We start from the raw sequence: 16,085 nt of genomic DNA on the forward strand, positions 1-16,085 counted from the left end.
CACTCCCGGTGGGACCCTAATCGTCTAAGGGTTTTATCATGTTCAGGAAGCCGCAGCAACAACCGGATCCACCCGTCCTGGATCCACCACAGAGTCCTGAGGGAGTGGCAGTCGACGTGCCATTACTCGAGGAAGCTGGTCCTCAGATCAGCGCCCAAGATCTTAGCGACGCTACCGACAGCGTCAAAAATTATATGTTCATGGCAGGATGTGAGATCTCCCACAATGTTACGCAGTCAATCTCGCAATTGTTCACTCAGTCCTTGGAACCTCTGACCATAGCAGTCAACAAAATGGTTGCTACGCTTACAGAGAGGCTACCGCTTGCTCCTCAGGAGCAGGGCTTTCCACAGTTTGGTGTCTTTGGCAACGGTCAAGACCAAGCTGGCTTATTGGGGGTTCCTCCCCCTCCTCAGACGTTTTACCATGCCATTTCGTCTAATAGCCCTGCACTCGGGGGGCAAAAATAGAAGGGAGTCGTGATTGGAGGAGCTTCGACGCCTCCGAATCACGATCAAAGGTATACTTTGGTCGAGGACCAGAACAAGCTTGACAAGTCTGACAAGACAGACCGAAGGCCTTTGCAAGGAGGCCAGGGCTCTGGAAAGGACAAAGGAGCACATACTCCTCAAAGCTCTAATACTTGAGGGGCAAGTCCAGCCCAGAACCAGCAGGCACAAGAGGCGCACCTACAGCCGCCTCCTGAGCCAGACTCAGTCATGGGAAGGGATCAAGTCTTGAACCTGCTCCAGGAGCAGTTAGGACCTGGTTTCAGACCTTTGGGAAGGCCAATGTATAGGAAGCCTCATACCGAGGAGGTGGACAATACACATTTCCCAAAGGGTTATAAAGTCCCAGAATTTCAGACCTTCAATGGTAAGAGCATGCAGTCGACGGTGGAGCACATTGCCAAGTTTCAAGTTCAATGTGGAGAAGCTGGAACCATTGATTCACTGAAGTTGAGGCTTTTTCCCAATTCCCTTACTGGGACAGCCTTCACTTGGTACATCAACTTGCCACCTAACTCGGTGCAGACCTGGGCACAGTTGGAGGAGATGTTCCACCAGCAGTTCTACAGGGTAGAACCAGAAGTGACGTTGGCAGACCTGTCATGCTATCGTCAAACCCATCTAGAGTCTGTGGAGTCCTACCTCTTACGTTTCAAAACTGCTCGATTCAAATGCAAGATAGTCCTTCCTGAGGCTGAATACGTGCGTATAGCATTAAACGGCCTGGGCTTCGAAATGAAGAAGAAGTTTTACGGAACGGAGTTCAGAGACCTGTTCAAATTATCTTCTAAGGCTTCTCATTATGAAAAGTTCTTGGCGGAAGAGCAGGACAGGAAGACGGCATCCAAAGGGACGTATTACCATGACCCTAATTACGAGGTTGCTGCAATGGAAGCAGAGGCAGACCCAGACGTGGCAGTGGCTGAAATTATCAACAAAAAGCCATACGTTTACAAGGCATTTGTCAAGATGGAGCCCACAAAGCAATTAGCCCAGAGCGCTTTCAATAAGTCAACCAGGACCTATACATTTGACGTGGGTAGGGTTGAAGTTATCTTTGATCAACTCCTGGCCGACAAGCTGCTCAAATTGCCCTTTGGTCACAAGATTCCAACTTCGGAAGAACTGAAGGGCAAAGAGTATTGTAAGTATCACAATTCTTGGAGTCATACTACTAATAATTGCATAGTATTTAGAAATGATATCCAGGACAAAATTGAACGGGGAGAGTTCAAATTCACGGAGAAAGACAAGCAGCCCATGGGGGTGGATGGCAATCCCTTTCCTTCAGGGCTGAGTACAAATATGGTCTCCGTCAACATGAGGGACATGCCTAGCACTATTTCTAGGCAGAAGATAAGTTTGAGAGCTCCTTCCAGAGCAGTCTACAAGTCCAGCCCAGGCAGGTACTGGGATCCTTATTATGATGAGGGTGATGTCAGGACTGAGCGGGTTAGAAGGTTCGAAAAACTGAACTCTTGGTGGTCCAGACCTTCGGGAGTGAAGAAACCAGAGAAACCAACTTGTTCCATGGTGTGTACAGAGTGTGGACATCATGCCAGTCTTAGCAAGCCAGTCCTAAAAAGCATTATTATGGGAAGGGCTGAGCCAAGTCTTAAGGAGCCACGCAGGTCTAAAGGGAGAAGGGTTGTACGCGAATCTGTGTTCCACCGAATTCAGCCAAGGTTAGTTGAAATTGAAGATGAGCTCGTCAACTTGGGGATATCTGCTCCTTCCAGGGATAAATCAAGGGTTGTGAAACCTCCAGTTACTCTTCCAGATGAGTGGGCATAGGGTTGAACATCCAAAGTTTCCCTCTAAACCTCCACCTTTGTCCAAATCTCAAAAGAGGCGCCGCCAACGATTTAGGCAGGTAGCAAGAAGGGCTGAAGAAGAAGCAGACCTACTTGACGATCCCATGAATGAAGATGACCTCATGAATGGAGATGATCCCAAAGAGAAGATGAAGATGGAGATCCCGGTGGAAGAGCCTATGGTCGAAAAACCTAAGGTTAAAAGAGTATACAAGCCTTTGGAAAGGACTATGGAAGAGGCTACCATTGAGCCTCCTCCAAGGACTTTACCCCAGAAGCAAGTTTCGTTCAAGAAGACGTACAAAGAGGCTGTTACCAAACCACCTCCAAAGCAGGCAACGGTACCCAAGAAATAACCTCTCTTGGAAAGAACTCTCAAGGAGGCTAGGATTCAGCCTCCACCAAGACAAGTCTCTTTGCTCCAAAGGACAGCCCTTGAACCCAGAAAGCCAGACTCGGGGGGCAAGTCAAAGTTGAATCCACAGGCTAAGGTGTTTGTGCCAGGACAGGGTCATAACATGCAATGCAACATGGTCGTGTTCTTACCAGCAGATCTAGAAGCCAAGGACAACACTCCAATAGCCATTGAGGGAGATGTTGTAGAGATGGGGCAGACAGCGGAGATCTTAAATGAGTCCTTCTTTGTAGGACTGAATGGGCCTTCAGTGATCGTGCTGAAGGACGAGACCGAAGAGAAGAATGAAGATCGTGCGGCTAGCGTAATCTTTGAGAAGCCGAGTCCTACGATGAACAAACACATCAAGCCCTTGTACATTGCTGGTTGCCTTGATGGGATGCCAGTGAACCGTATCCTGGTAGACAATGGTTCAGCAGACAATCTCATTCTTAAGGCCATGATGCAGAGGCTCAGGAAGACTGATCAAGACCTGGTTTCATGCAACGCCACAGGAGACAGCATGCCAAGGTATTTTGATCATGAATTTAACGATAGGGTCCAAGACCTTAACAACACCTTTTTTTGTTATCAATTCACACTCTTCCTTCAATGTTCTACTGAGGAGAGATTGGATTCACTCCTGTCTAGCGGTCCCCTCAACCCTTCACCAATGTCTTATTTTTTGGAATCAAGACGACGTGGAGGTGATATGGGCTGACCGTAGACCATTCCAGGCCTTTACTAACCATGCTGAGGCCCACCTATATGATGAAGGGGTTGGTCCAATGAAGGTGGCAGGCCTTGACAAGTATGGCCGCCACAGAATAGCCCCCATTCATAACAAGAAGTCAGCTGAAGAAGTGAAGGCACTTTTTCAAGAATTAATCGGTCCAATGATTACGGAGTCAAGTAGGCCGATTATAGCTTCATCCAAATACCCTTCTCAATGTCAGTAAGCCCTTCAGAATCAGAGAAACATGTGGCCCTTTGGACCACATTGTCAAAGTTTGAAGCCTATTCACTAGAGAAGAGGCTGACGGGAAGTCAAGAGTCTGAGGAAGATTTTTCGGCCTATGCGGCCAAAGTAATCAACGAAGACGAAAACCTGGTTGAAGATCTTGATGAAATCCGCCTGGAAGACCTTGAAGCAGCCCCAGCCAAGTTGGATGATTTAAAGGCTGACGTGCGAGATCCTTTAGAAGAAGTTAATTTGGGAGATTCAGAGAATCCCAAACCTGTATATATTAGTCAACTTCTGCCAGAGGACGTGAAGGAAAAGTTCATCCAGCTCTTAAGGGAATTCAAGTCCTGTTTTGCTTGGACTTACGAAGAGCTGCCAGGTCTGTCCAGAGACTTAATGGAGCACAAGTTACCTATACAACCAGAATTCAGACCTTTCAAACAACCGCCAAGGAGGATGTCCAATGAGGTTTACTTACAGGTCAAAGATGAGATCAAACGTCTTTTCAATGCTGGGTTTATACGCACAGCCAGGTATGTTACTTGGCTCTCTAATATTGTGCCAATCCTTAAGAAGAATGGCAAGGTCAGAGTGTGTGTAGACTTTAGAAACTTGAACTTGGCTTCCCCAAAGGACGAGTATCCAATGCCAGTCGTAGATCAGTTGGTAGATGGAGCATCTGGTCACAAGGTCTTGTCCTTCATGGATGGGCATTCTGGTTATAATCAGATCTTTATCGACGAGGCCGATATGGCTAAGATCGCTTTTAGGTGTCCTGGAGCCCTAAGAACCTTTGAGTGGGTCGTAATGCCCTTCGGCCTAAAGAATGCTAGTGCTTCATTCCAGCGAGCAATGAATGCCATATTTCACGATTTCACTGGCCATTTCATGGAGATCTACATTGATGATATTGTGGTCAAGTCTCAGTCCTATGATGAACATTTGGAACACTTGAGGAAGTCTTTTCTTGAGAATGCAACAGTTTGATTTGAAAGTAAACCCCTTGAAATGTGCCTTCGGAGTCTCCGCAGGCAAGTTCCTTGGATTCCTAGTCCACAACAGAGGAATTGAAGTGGACAAGAACAAGGCTAAAGCAATCATGGAAGCGAAGCCTCCTACCACCAAGAAGGAGTTACAGAAGCTTTTGGGTTCGTTCAACTTCTTGAGAAGGTTTATCTCAAACCTAGCTGGAAGGGTTCAGGTCTTTTCTTCTCTCTTGAAGCTGAAGGACCATGACGCTTTTGTTTGGGAGGCAAACCATCAAAAGGCCTTTGATGAGACTAAAGGCTATTTAGCAACAGCTCCAGTCCTTATGCCTCCCATCAAGAACAGGTCGTTGAAGCTCTACATCTCAACAGCTGAGGGCTCTATTGGAGGTCTCTTGGCTCAAGATAACGCTCAAGGAAAGGAACAGGCAGTTTATTAATTGAGTAGGTTGCTGACTCCTTATGAAAGGAGATACACTCCTATTGAAAAGATTTGTCTTGCCTTGTACTTTTTAGCAATAAAATTGAGGCACTACATGCTTCCTGTTTTGGTTTACATTATGAGTAAAACAGACCTAGTTAAATACTTGCTTTCTCGGCCAATCATGAGAGGCCGAATCGGCAAATGGTCTTTAGCTCTAATGGAGTTTAGTTTTCAATACGTTCCTCAAAAGGCTGTAAAGGGTCAGGCCTTAGCAGATTTTCTTGCTGATCATCCATGCGTGGATATCGGCGATGAGTCTGAGTTAAGTCTGAACGCTCTTGAGATATCACTTACTCCTTGGACACTGCTCTTTGACGAATCAATGACTCAGCAAGCCTCAGGTTGTGGAGTAATTATTATTTCTCCTCAAGGCCTGAGGACTGAATTGTCCTTTCAATTTGATTTCCCATGTACAAATAACCAAGCTGAATACGAAGCAGTTGTTATAGGCCTTGAGATCCTAAGAGATCTAGAGGCCAGAGAAGTAAAGATTATTGGGGATTCAAACCTCGTAATCAATCACTTGGCTGGAGCGTTCAAATGTTATAGTGAGGACTTGGCTCCTTATTATATGGCAGCAGTGCAATTAATCCAAGATTTTGATAATGTCACGGTCAAACACGTCTCAAGGAGTATGAACACTGAAGCCAACAGCTTGGCTCTGGCCTCTACAGGTCTGAAGCTAGCTCTAAAAACAATCCACAAGATCATCACAGTCCAAAAGAGGTTGTTACCTTCTGTTGAAGGAGAGGTCTAGGACTGGAGGTGTTTACTTCTGACTTCACAGGTGAAGAATCAGATAATGAACCAGAAAACGATTGGCATACACCTATTATTTCCTTCCTAAAGAGGCCTCATCACAGAACTTCTAGAAGGTAAGGAGAAGGGCTATGAGCTATATCCTCGTGGGCGATGAATTATACAAGAAAAGCTTTGAGGATGATTTACTTTTAAGGTGTTTAGGGCACCCCGAGGCCATGAGGGTCATGAGTGAAGTCCATGAAGGAATCTGTGGCGCCCATCAATCTGGAAAAAAGATGAGATGGCTAATCAGAAGGTATGGATACTATTGGCCAACCATCTTAGAGGATTGTATTCGTTTTGCTAAAGGATGTCAACCTTGCCAAGCCCATGGCCCAATTCAGTGTGTTCCTGCAGCTGATTATCATGCTGTGGTCAAACCTTGGCCATTTAGAGGTTGGGCCCTTGACGTAATTGGGAAAATTTATCCGCCCTCTTCAGGAAATCATACTTACATCTTGGTGGCCACGGATTACTTCACCAAGTGGGCAGAAGCGGTGCCATTAAAGTCTATAGATCAACAAGAGGTAATCAAGGTGATCAAGGAAAGAATCATCCATAGGTTTGGATTGCCTGAACACTTGGTTGTAGATAGGGGTACGATATTTATGGGAGAATAAGTGGTTAACTTTGCTGCACAGCAAAATATTATTATCTCCAATTCTACTCCTTATTACGCACAAGGAAATGGCCAAGCTGAATCCACCAACAGGACTCTTGTCAATATTATCGAGAAAATGGTAGAAGATAATCCAAAGGCCTGGCACGAATTGCTTTCTGAGGCCTTATGGGCCTACAGAACCTCAAAGAAGGAAGCCACCAATATAACTCCTTATATGTTGGTATATGGGCATGATCTAGTCCTACCAATGGAAGTAGCAGCAAAGTCAGCAAGAATAGCATATCAAAATGGCCTCACTCCTGCATACTATACTCAGGCCATGCTGATGGAGCTTGAGGACTTGGACGAGGTTAGGCTTGCAGCTCTCGATCATATGTTGGTTCAGAAAAGAAGAGTCACTAGATCATATGACAAACGTGTAAGGAAAAAGAGCTTTACTGAGGATGACTTGGTTTGGAAGGCAGTCTTCCCCTTAGGGGAAAAGAATCCAAGATATGACAAGTGGTCTCCAACCTGGGAAGGACCGTACCAAATTGCTCAAGTCCTTAGAGGTAATGTTTATCTTCTTATGGACCTAAATGGTGGTTTATTTAAGCATTTAACAAATGGAAAGTACCTAAAGCATCACTATCCTACTATGTGGGAGATGAGAGACTTTGGAGAAATTCAATCTACCAAACCATAAAGAAATTTCATGGCAAGGCCTGAACAGAGGCCGTAGTACTTACTATGCAAAATTCAAAAAGGCCTCAAGTTCAGGCCGCCTATCATCAAAAACCAAACCATTGCCTTGGCCAATTAAAGGAAAGTTCCAGGCCAGGCAAGCAGCAGATTAACTAATTATTACAAACCAAAGTTCAAAAGTGAAAGTTTTTGAGGTCAAGACCTACAGAAGGCCTTCAAGACTGCTTTTGAGGTTTGCCCACGAGGTGTCAAGGTTGGCAAGCCGAGCTTCTAGCGTATCCCGCTGCCCACGAAGGCCTGGGACTTCTTCAACTAGAAGATTCAGCTTCATTTTCTGGCTTTTTGATCCAGCCTTTAATTTTTCATGATGTTGGGCCAGGATTTTGGATTCCTTCCGAAAGTTTTCCAGTCGGCCTTCAGCTAGTGCCAATTGGGTTTTGAGATCTTGAATTTCATCGGAGGTGGCAGTGATGTTTGCTTCGTTGACCTTGATATCTTCCTTGAGCTGATTCCATTCAGAACTGAATTTGGTAAGCTCCATATCAACCAGATCCAACTATGCCAACTTGGCATTAACCTTGTTAAGCTCGTGGGTGGAAGAATCATGAGATTTGATCATGGTAGGAAATTCTTTCTGGAAATACTAAAGGGAGGTCTCCTCTATACCCAAGGCCTGGGACTTCACCAGCACCTCCATGGCCTTCTTTATATTCGAGGCTCGAGCTAGATGGACAATAGCCTTGAAGTTCTGCAGAAGGGCCATCCTAAGAGCTGTCTTGGCCTCAGCAATTTCATCTGGTGTAAATTGAGATTGGGAAGTTGATCCAAGACCACTGCCTGAGGTGCCAGAATTGGCCGCCTTCAGCAAGTCCTGAGCAGACTGAAACAAAGTGTCCAGATCTTCTTCTTCTTCTTCCTCTGTTACGATGACAAGTTCAGGTTCAACAGGATGATCAGTCGAGGGAATATGTTTGGTTGCCAGAGAGCTGGGCTTCTCTGGAGTTCTGGAGGATGCTTCGTGTTGAGGTTCCTGGTGAGGCATACCTAGCCCTTTCTCTTCTATCTCTGTCTCTTCTTCAAAGTAATCGTCAAGTTCCTTGGGGTTAAAAACAAGAGGGATTAGATGATAGTAAGGGGCCATAAATGCTGAAGAGGACATGTCATAATACATCCTTACGATGGGATTGCCTTCTGTGGCAGACACGGTATTTTCAGAGTCAATTGGAGTAGGTTTTTTCTTCCTCAACCTCTTCTTGGTTGGAGCAGAATCAGCTTGTCCTTCCTTGACCTTGGAGGTGGCCTGTCAAGAGGAAGGGGATTTAGCAAAAGGTTTCAATGAGGCCAAGGGCAAGGCCAAGAAGAGTACAAACCTTCTCCAAAGGGTCAGACTCAGGAGAACTATTTTTGGCACTACTCCTTGTTCTACCAGCCACGGTGGTCTGAGAGGCCTGTGAGGAGATTTAAGGCATAAGTAATGTACGGAAGGGATGGAAGGATGCTAAAGGAGTTTTACCTCTGGCGCCTGCTTGTGTGCGAGCATCTTAGTCCTTTTGGGCTTCTGTGGGGCAGTTTCAGCAGGGGTCTCATCGAGAATACTCTCTAGACCTGGAGACAAGGAAGAGATTAGCCCAAATATTGATAGAGTCCAAGATGTTTGCAACAGCAAAGGTGTGGGTCTTACCTTTTCTTTTCATGGTCAAGGATGGTGAAGGACTGATCTGTTGCAAGGGCATGGTGAAGCCAGGCTCAGGAACTCCAGCAGATTGCGGCAGAAGTGTGGTTAAGACCTCCAGGTAGGATTTGATGAAATGCATTCTTGTGTAACCTCCCCACCAACTATCAAATTTGGCTCCTTTGTCAGTGCGTTCAGCATAGCAATGAAGGGCAAAGGCCTTCCTAAGCTCAGGGAGAGTGTTCCTGACCCTTTCTAGGTCTTTTGGTTGGACCACCAGCCTGTCAGTGAAATCCTCATTCAAGGACTGGTATGGAGGCAATGGAGTGAGTTGACAAAGGCCGAACTGTCTAGCAAATTGGGCTGCATTATAGTATTCAACTCCACACTTGTAATTGGTAGGAGTATAGGCCATGCCATACATGAGGTCCATGGAAATCAAAAAGCTGCTCCAGATCTTGAAATGGTCATCAAAGTCATCACCCGAATTTGAGGCTTCTTGTTTCAGCCACCAGGGCACCGTGTCCCTGACAAAGGGCAGCCAGTTCTTCCCCATCCCAGTGAGTTCATGGTAGAAGAATTTGAAGTAGGTCCCGAAAGCCTATCTAGGGCCGCGAGCATCAGTATAATGGAGGCCGTAGCAGGTGTGTTCTGTCTTTTTTACCATGGGTGGGCCAAGTTTAGGGAAATAAGACCATAACCATAGGGTCATGACCCACAGGGGTCCAGGAGCAAAGATAAACTTGTTGCTCATTAGTTCCTTCATACCACGGTAAAGATGGGCTAAAACCAAGGGGCCTAATGCCAGCTTCTGCCCAGAAGCTAGGGCACAGGCCAAGTCTATAAAATCCTTGGTGACCCTATTCACAGAAACACAGAAGATAAATTTGTTTAACCAATACAGGAGGAAGGCCACGTGTTCATTATCCTCAACAGGTCCCTTTTTGGCATAATGGTTAATGAAAGGGGCAAAAGACAATGGTTCTTTATACTCAAAGTAAGAAATTTTTTATGACAGAAAGTAATTGGCCTCTATCCCATGGGGACGGAGGCCTGTCAGGAAAGCCAAGTCCTGAAGGGTGGGGCTCATGAGGCCTACCTTAAAATGGAATGAGTTTGTGGTAACTGACCAGAATTGAGAAGCAGCCAGGAAGAGATTTTTGTCCATATCAATAAGTGATCGACTGAGTAGAATGGCGTCTTGGATCCCTATTTGCTTCCACAGATCACCCTTGGCCTCAAGCATTCGATCAAGCCACTCTACGTACTTGGCGTCAGGTCTGTGCCAAAGGCGATTGGGAATATCAGAGTTGAAACGATTCCAGTCAAGGGACGGAGATTCAAAGGGAAGGACTTCCTCAGCCAATGGGTACATCGGGGCAAGTTGGGAGGGAAACCCTAATTGAAACGCAGGCCCCAACCCAACTCGATCAGCGTTTGCAATGACCAGGACGTCGTTGGTAATCGCTATGTGCTCTTCGTCAATAATCTTGCGGATTTGGATGGCGAAACTGTTGGGATTTGGAGGAGGAGCATTAGCTTTGTGGGTCGCCATCTCTAGTGCAGATCAGAAGGCTCGAGTGAAAGAATGGCGGTTTAGGGCTTTTTTCTGGACTTCGTTCGTGCAAGAGGAGAGGAAGCAGAGAAGATGTAGAGAGAGAATGAAAAGAAAGAATGGAGCTTTGTGGATGGCGGCACAATTGATGCCATTGTATTTTCCTTTCTATCTCTATCTCTTTGATCGAGATTGAAGAAGCAACTCAAGGGTTGGACTCTTGATTGACGCAAAGAGTCCTGACGATTTGAAAAGCTGCATGGCAGCCAATGCACGGCCTGGGGTGATGACACGTGTCCCTCAGGCCTAAAATGGTGATAGTTGTTCCTGTCAACAGAACTCCTTAAGGGGTTGTTTATCTCGGAAACTGTTGAGATTTAAAATGGAGAATTCAAACCCAATTAATAGACGTGCTTCGGAACTTAAAAAGTTGTTAGGCCTAAATACGGCCTGATTAGCTTTTTAAGTGTAAACATTTGAACTTTTGAAAAATTCTTAGGCTAAATAAGCCTGATTATTTTTCAAATTTAGCGATAAGGACTCGTTTGGTTATGCCAAAAACCGTACTTTGTCCTAATTTACAAGCCTAGATCTTGAACAAGATCAAGGCCTGGGGGGGCATTGTTTACACCCGTTTTTGGCACTCAGTTCTGGGCAAGCGTTGGAAGGCTATTTAATTATTTTTTAATTAAATTGGGCCAAAAAATAGAGATGAATTGGGTTAAAATTAATGGGCCAAACCCATGTTGACTGGGCCCAATTAATTTTAATTTGGTTCGAGCTCGAGTTTGGAGGTTTTGGACCAATTTGTAAAAGAATTCGGCTGGCCCAAGTGTTGATATGGGCTAAATATGTTAGTAGGCCATTTAATTTAATTAAATGGCCCATTACCCAAGTGGCCCATGAAAAGTGAAAAGAAAAGAGGAAGTTGATTGCCTGATGAAAGCCACTTTGACCGAGTCAAATGGCTGGAAGTTTGCTACCCACGGGAAAAGGGATGACATGGCCCATTACTTGCCAAACTGCCCATGAAAATAGGAAGTGGGGGAGAAAGACATGACCCATTATTCTCTTAACCACCCATGATCAAGGTTTCACACATGGATAAATTGATATTCACTTTTATCAACTCCTCTCAACCGCCCATGATCCCATGATGAGAAGATAAATAGGACACTTGTCATTACGAGGAGAAAGGACGGGAAATCCATTCCCATGCAAACTCTCAAGAAGCCGTGGCCTATAAATAGAGGAACTCAAGAAGAAAAAAGGGTTCCCACACCAATTAAGCTCAACGCTTAAAACCAAAACCTTCCCAGCAAAGCAATTATTTCTATTTTCTCACCCTCACTCAATTACTCCACCAAGTAATTCGGGTTTCTATCTCTCTTGTACCCCAACTTTATTATTACGAAACATAATAAAGTTACTCATATCTCTCTTCATCCCTTACTTTATTATTACGATATAGTAAAGTAATTCTACGCTGTTACTTTCTTTCCTACTCGGTTAGGAAATTATTAAGTCCTCGCACGAAGAGGCAAAACCACGGACCTTCACTGCAATCCAGCCCTTAGGTTGCAGCACTATCGCCCTCTCAGATCTAGAAGTCAGAAAAGGGACGCTCAGCCCTTTACGTTAGACGCGACAAGTCTTGGCACGCCCGCTCAGTCCTTGAACCACCTCGCGCGCGAACAGGATCCATGATGAGTGGTGGCTTATGTGATTGGAGTTTGGCCACGGGAGAATGGTTATTGCACCTCTTTTGGTGTTTTTCTCAAGTTCAAGAAGCCGAAGGTTTCTGCTATTCGAGACTTTTCTCCAGGGTCGGTCCTGAAAATTTGGAGGCTTAAAGCAACTTTTAAAATTGAGGTCTTAGGTTTTTTCTATATAAAAAAAATCAATATAGGTGGTTAATATAAGGTAAAAATATTGAATATGGTATTTTAGTTTCGTAATTAACTAAAATAAAATTTTAAAATATTTTATAGAATTAGAAAAAAAAAATCAAACATAACAAAATACCACTCATACATTGCATTTTTTTAACTAATCATGTTATTAACTTTAACCATAAAAATGCAAAAGATGTAAAAACTGTATATTATTTATTCCTAGATCCAAAAGAAAAAAAAAGGGAAAAAACCTTTGTCAAAAGAAAACCTCCCTTGGAATTGAATCAGGGATCTCCCATCCCAATCACACAGACCACATGTGTTAGAATTGACATTGTGTTGAAACACGAAACATTTATATAAATATAATACATTTGATTGTTTTTTAATGAAAAATGAGGCCCTCGTTTTTCTAAAATTTCGGAGGCCTAAAGCGCCGGCACCTCGAGCTTTAACCCAGGGCCAGCCCTGCTTTCCTCCTGGGTGCGGACCATGCATGCTGCATAACAATCTGATGTCCCAGGATACGGAGGCAGGAGCGTCACGTATGCAAGAAGAGAATTCGGTGGCTGATGAAAAGACTGTGAATTGTACTGTATATGACTGTCAAAATTTCAAGAATTGGAAATGGATCATTATCTCCTCAGTTGGTGAAAAGTTTAGTGAAGTCGGAACTGCCAGGCTTGCTTGATTTGGAGGTGAAGCTGGTGGCTGCAGCTGAGAAGGTCAAGCCAGAGAATTCAGAATGTTTGCATGAAGTGGAAGCGCAGGCAGTGGTGAAGAGTGAAGGTGCACCAGAAAGAGACATTGCGTCAGACAGTAGTTCTATGGTCGATGGGATGGTTCCACCTGGTGGTTCAAAAGCACAGTCTCCGCAACCGTGGCGTAGTAGTGATGCGACCATTTTGAAGGAGACTGCCCTGAAAAATGAGTACCATGGGAGAAGGGTTTCCGCTAAACGCGACTTCCCCCTATTTTGTGGAAGAAATGCTCCACGGGCGACTGAAGAAGAGCGCATGGTTATTGTCTTGGGAAATAGGACTTTTAGTGCTCCGTTTGAGGCATCAGTTCAAGTGGGTTGTTAAGAGAGACAGTGAGGGTTAAAGGAGAAAGCTGTTCAGTGAGAGAGACAAAATGGAGTCGCATTGAGGAATTGGATTGTGGTGTTCAAGATGGAAATGCCCTCAAAAGGGGTTGGAAGGACTGGTGACTGACACAAAAAACAAATCTCTAGAAGTTGTTGCGAAAGGCTCGGCATTGACAGCATTGACAGAGACCATGAGGGCTGAGTGCTTTGCCGGATTTCTAGTCTTAAATTACCGGATTACCCTAAGTGTAGGGCTGAGATCGACGTAGCACAATATCCAATAAGACCGAAGTTGAATCCACAGAGATGGTGATGTGTGCTGATAAAAACTCGAGTTATTACTTATTTAAATTGGCTCTTAGGTATCCACTCCTTGTCGATTATTTAAATTGGCTCATAGTACTCGTAACCAATTCTGGATTTATCTGCTCCATTTGGTATTCTTAAAAACGTTTGACTTTAGAGAAAAAAAAACAAACTCGAAAGATGCGAACTTTTATGGTTGCTGTTCACCCAAACGTGGCGGAGAACAAGTTTTGGTCTCTCGTACCCCGCAATTCATGAGCTCCGACAATGCCCGAGTTCATCTAACGAAAATTCTTTACAAACCTAAAATTGTCTTTTTATTATTATTCCAAAACAGGAACAAAACGTGTCCGGCCGGATAACGGTGTGCTAATCATCCCGCGACCCTACCTATACAACTATCTCTCCATTGACAAAGGACTTGCCAAGGAAGGATTAAAAACAACTAAAAACATAATTATTATTTATGTGAATATGAAAGATCGATACTAGTGTGTGCCAAAAAAATGTTTACAACGGAGGTAAGCCAAAGGCGTTCCATTCTCAACCTTTAAGAGATTCGCACTAATATTAACCTTAGATTTAAGTTTAGTGTGAGAAACAGCTGAGTAGTTTGCGAATTTCCACGACCAAACCTCAATCATTACTTGTTAAGAAAATTATTTAACAGACTAGGAATATAGAACAGAATTGAAGCAAGGAATTAAAAACTACTAATTCATTACAAACAACAGAATACAAATGGATTACAAGGGCCAAGCTCTGAATGAAAGCCGTAGTGGAAGAAGGAAATTATTCTAGAGGGAGGTGGATTTCGCAGTTCCGGCTGGGAAAGAAAAATGGAAGACAGAGAAAATCGGGAAGAGAGAGAGAGGGTTGGATATTTGCTTTCTTTTTTCCTTCCTTCTTTTACCCCACCTCCTGACTCTCAGCCTTCCTTCTTTTAAAAAAAAAGAAAAGAGAGCATAAAATGAAAAAAGAAGAACTGTCGGCCATTGCCATACGATATATATATATATATATATATATATATATATATATATATATTACTTATATTATAATATCTTTTTTTATATAATAACAAGGTGCCCCAATAAGGTGCCCCAATTCCTCTGCGGACACTCCACTAATTCGGAAAGGTAGGTATATATATATATATATATATATATATATATATATATATATATATATATATATATATATATATATATATATATAGCCATACATATGGCTTAAATTTAACTATTAGTGCAAACATAAGCCATGATATCATAATAAAGCCTTTCACAATAAAATTTTGAAAATGTAAGATAATATTCAAGGTAGTGGGACGTCACCCAAGTCGCGTTCGGATTTGTCCGGCCAGAAGGACCCGGGAATGGTGATTTGGCCTTGCTCCGGTAAATCGTTGATAGACGTGCTATCTAGAATGCTCTCTTTCATTTGAAAAAAAAAAAAAAAGGCTGAATTTTGATAAAAATGAATTATGTGAGCACTAACAATTATCATCTCATAATGAGAAGATTATTTCATTCTGATAATGAAAGAATAAAGAATTCTGAATTAATAGAATATGCCGATGTGCAAAAACAATTGAATCACTGGACCATTCCTCCGGTACGTCCTTCAGCCATATATAGGCATGGGATGTTTTATATATATATATATATATATATCGGGGCGGTTCCGGGGACAATTAAAAAAATCCTTAAAAAAACACTTCATAGTTTCCGATCGAATTTTGATGATCTGAGCCGCTCAATGTGATCAAAACGTGATTTTAAGGGGGCTCGCGAGAAATCAGCAAAAAAAAAGACCGGGAAGGGCTTCATCCGAACAGTTTTTTATTGAACTTTATTGAACGGTCCAATAAAAAACTGCTCAAATCAAGCCCTTCCCGGTTAGTTTTTTTGCCAGTTTCTAGCAAGTAACCTTAAAATCACATTTTGAACACATTGAGCGGCTCGGATCATCAAAATTTGATCGGAAACTATGAGATTAAAATTTGAAGGATTTTTTTAAAGGTTTTTTTAAGTGTCTCCGGAACCGCCCCGTATATATATATATATATATATATATATATATATATATATATATAAAATATCTTCATATTATATTACTTATATTATAATATCTATTTTTACATAATAACAAGGTGCCCCAATTCCCTTGCCGACGCTCCACTAATTCGGAAAGGTTGGTGTGTGTGTCTATATATATATATATATATATATATATATATATATATATTATATTTCTCATATTATAATATCTGTTTTTATATAATACTAACAAGGTGCCCCAATTTCCCT

General features: G+C 43.2%; 1 protein-coding gene across 1 annotated transcript; it reads left to right on the forward strand.

The window, feature by feature from the left end:
• The first annotated feature begins 5,308 nt into the window (after positions 1 to 5,308).
• On the forward strand, positions 5,309 to 7,259 carry LOC131317227 (uncharacterized). Its single transcript, XM_058346793.1, has 5 exons — positions 5,309 to 5,492; positions 5,577 to 5,825; positions 5,939 to 6,026; positions 6,107 to 6,479; positions 6,594 to 7,259. The coding sequence occupies exons 1-5, from the start codon at positions 5,309 to 5,311 to the stop codon at positions 7,257 to 7,259; spliced, it is 1,560 nt and encodes a 519-aa protein (XP_058202776.1).
• Positions 7,260 to 16,085: the final 8,826 nt, after the last annotated feature.

Source organism: Rhododendron vialii, chromosome 2a, assembly GCF_030253575.1.
Source record: "Rhododendron vialii isolate Sample 1 chromosome 2a, ASM3025357v1".
Lineage (NCBI taxonomy): Eukaryota > Viridiplantae > Streptophyta > Magnoliopsida > Ericales > Ericaceae > Rhododendron > Rhododendron vialii.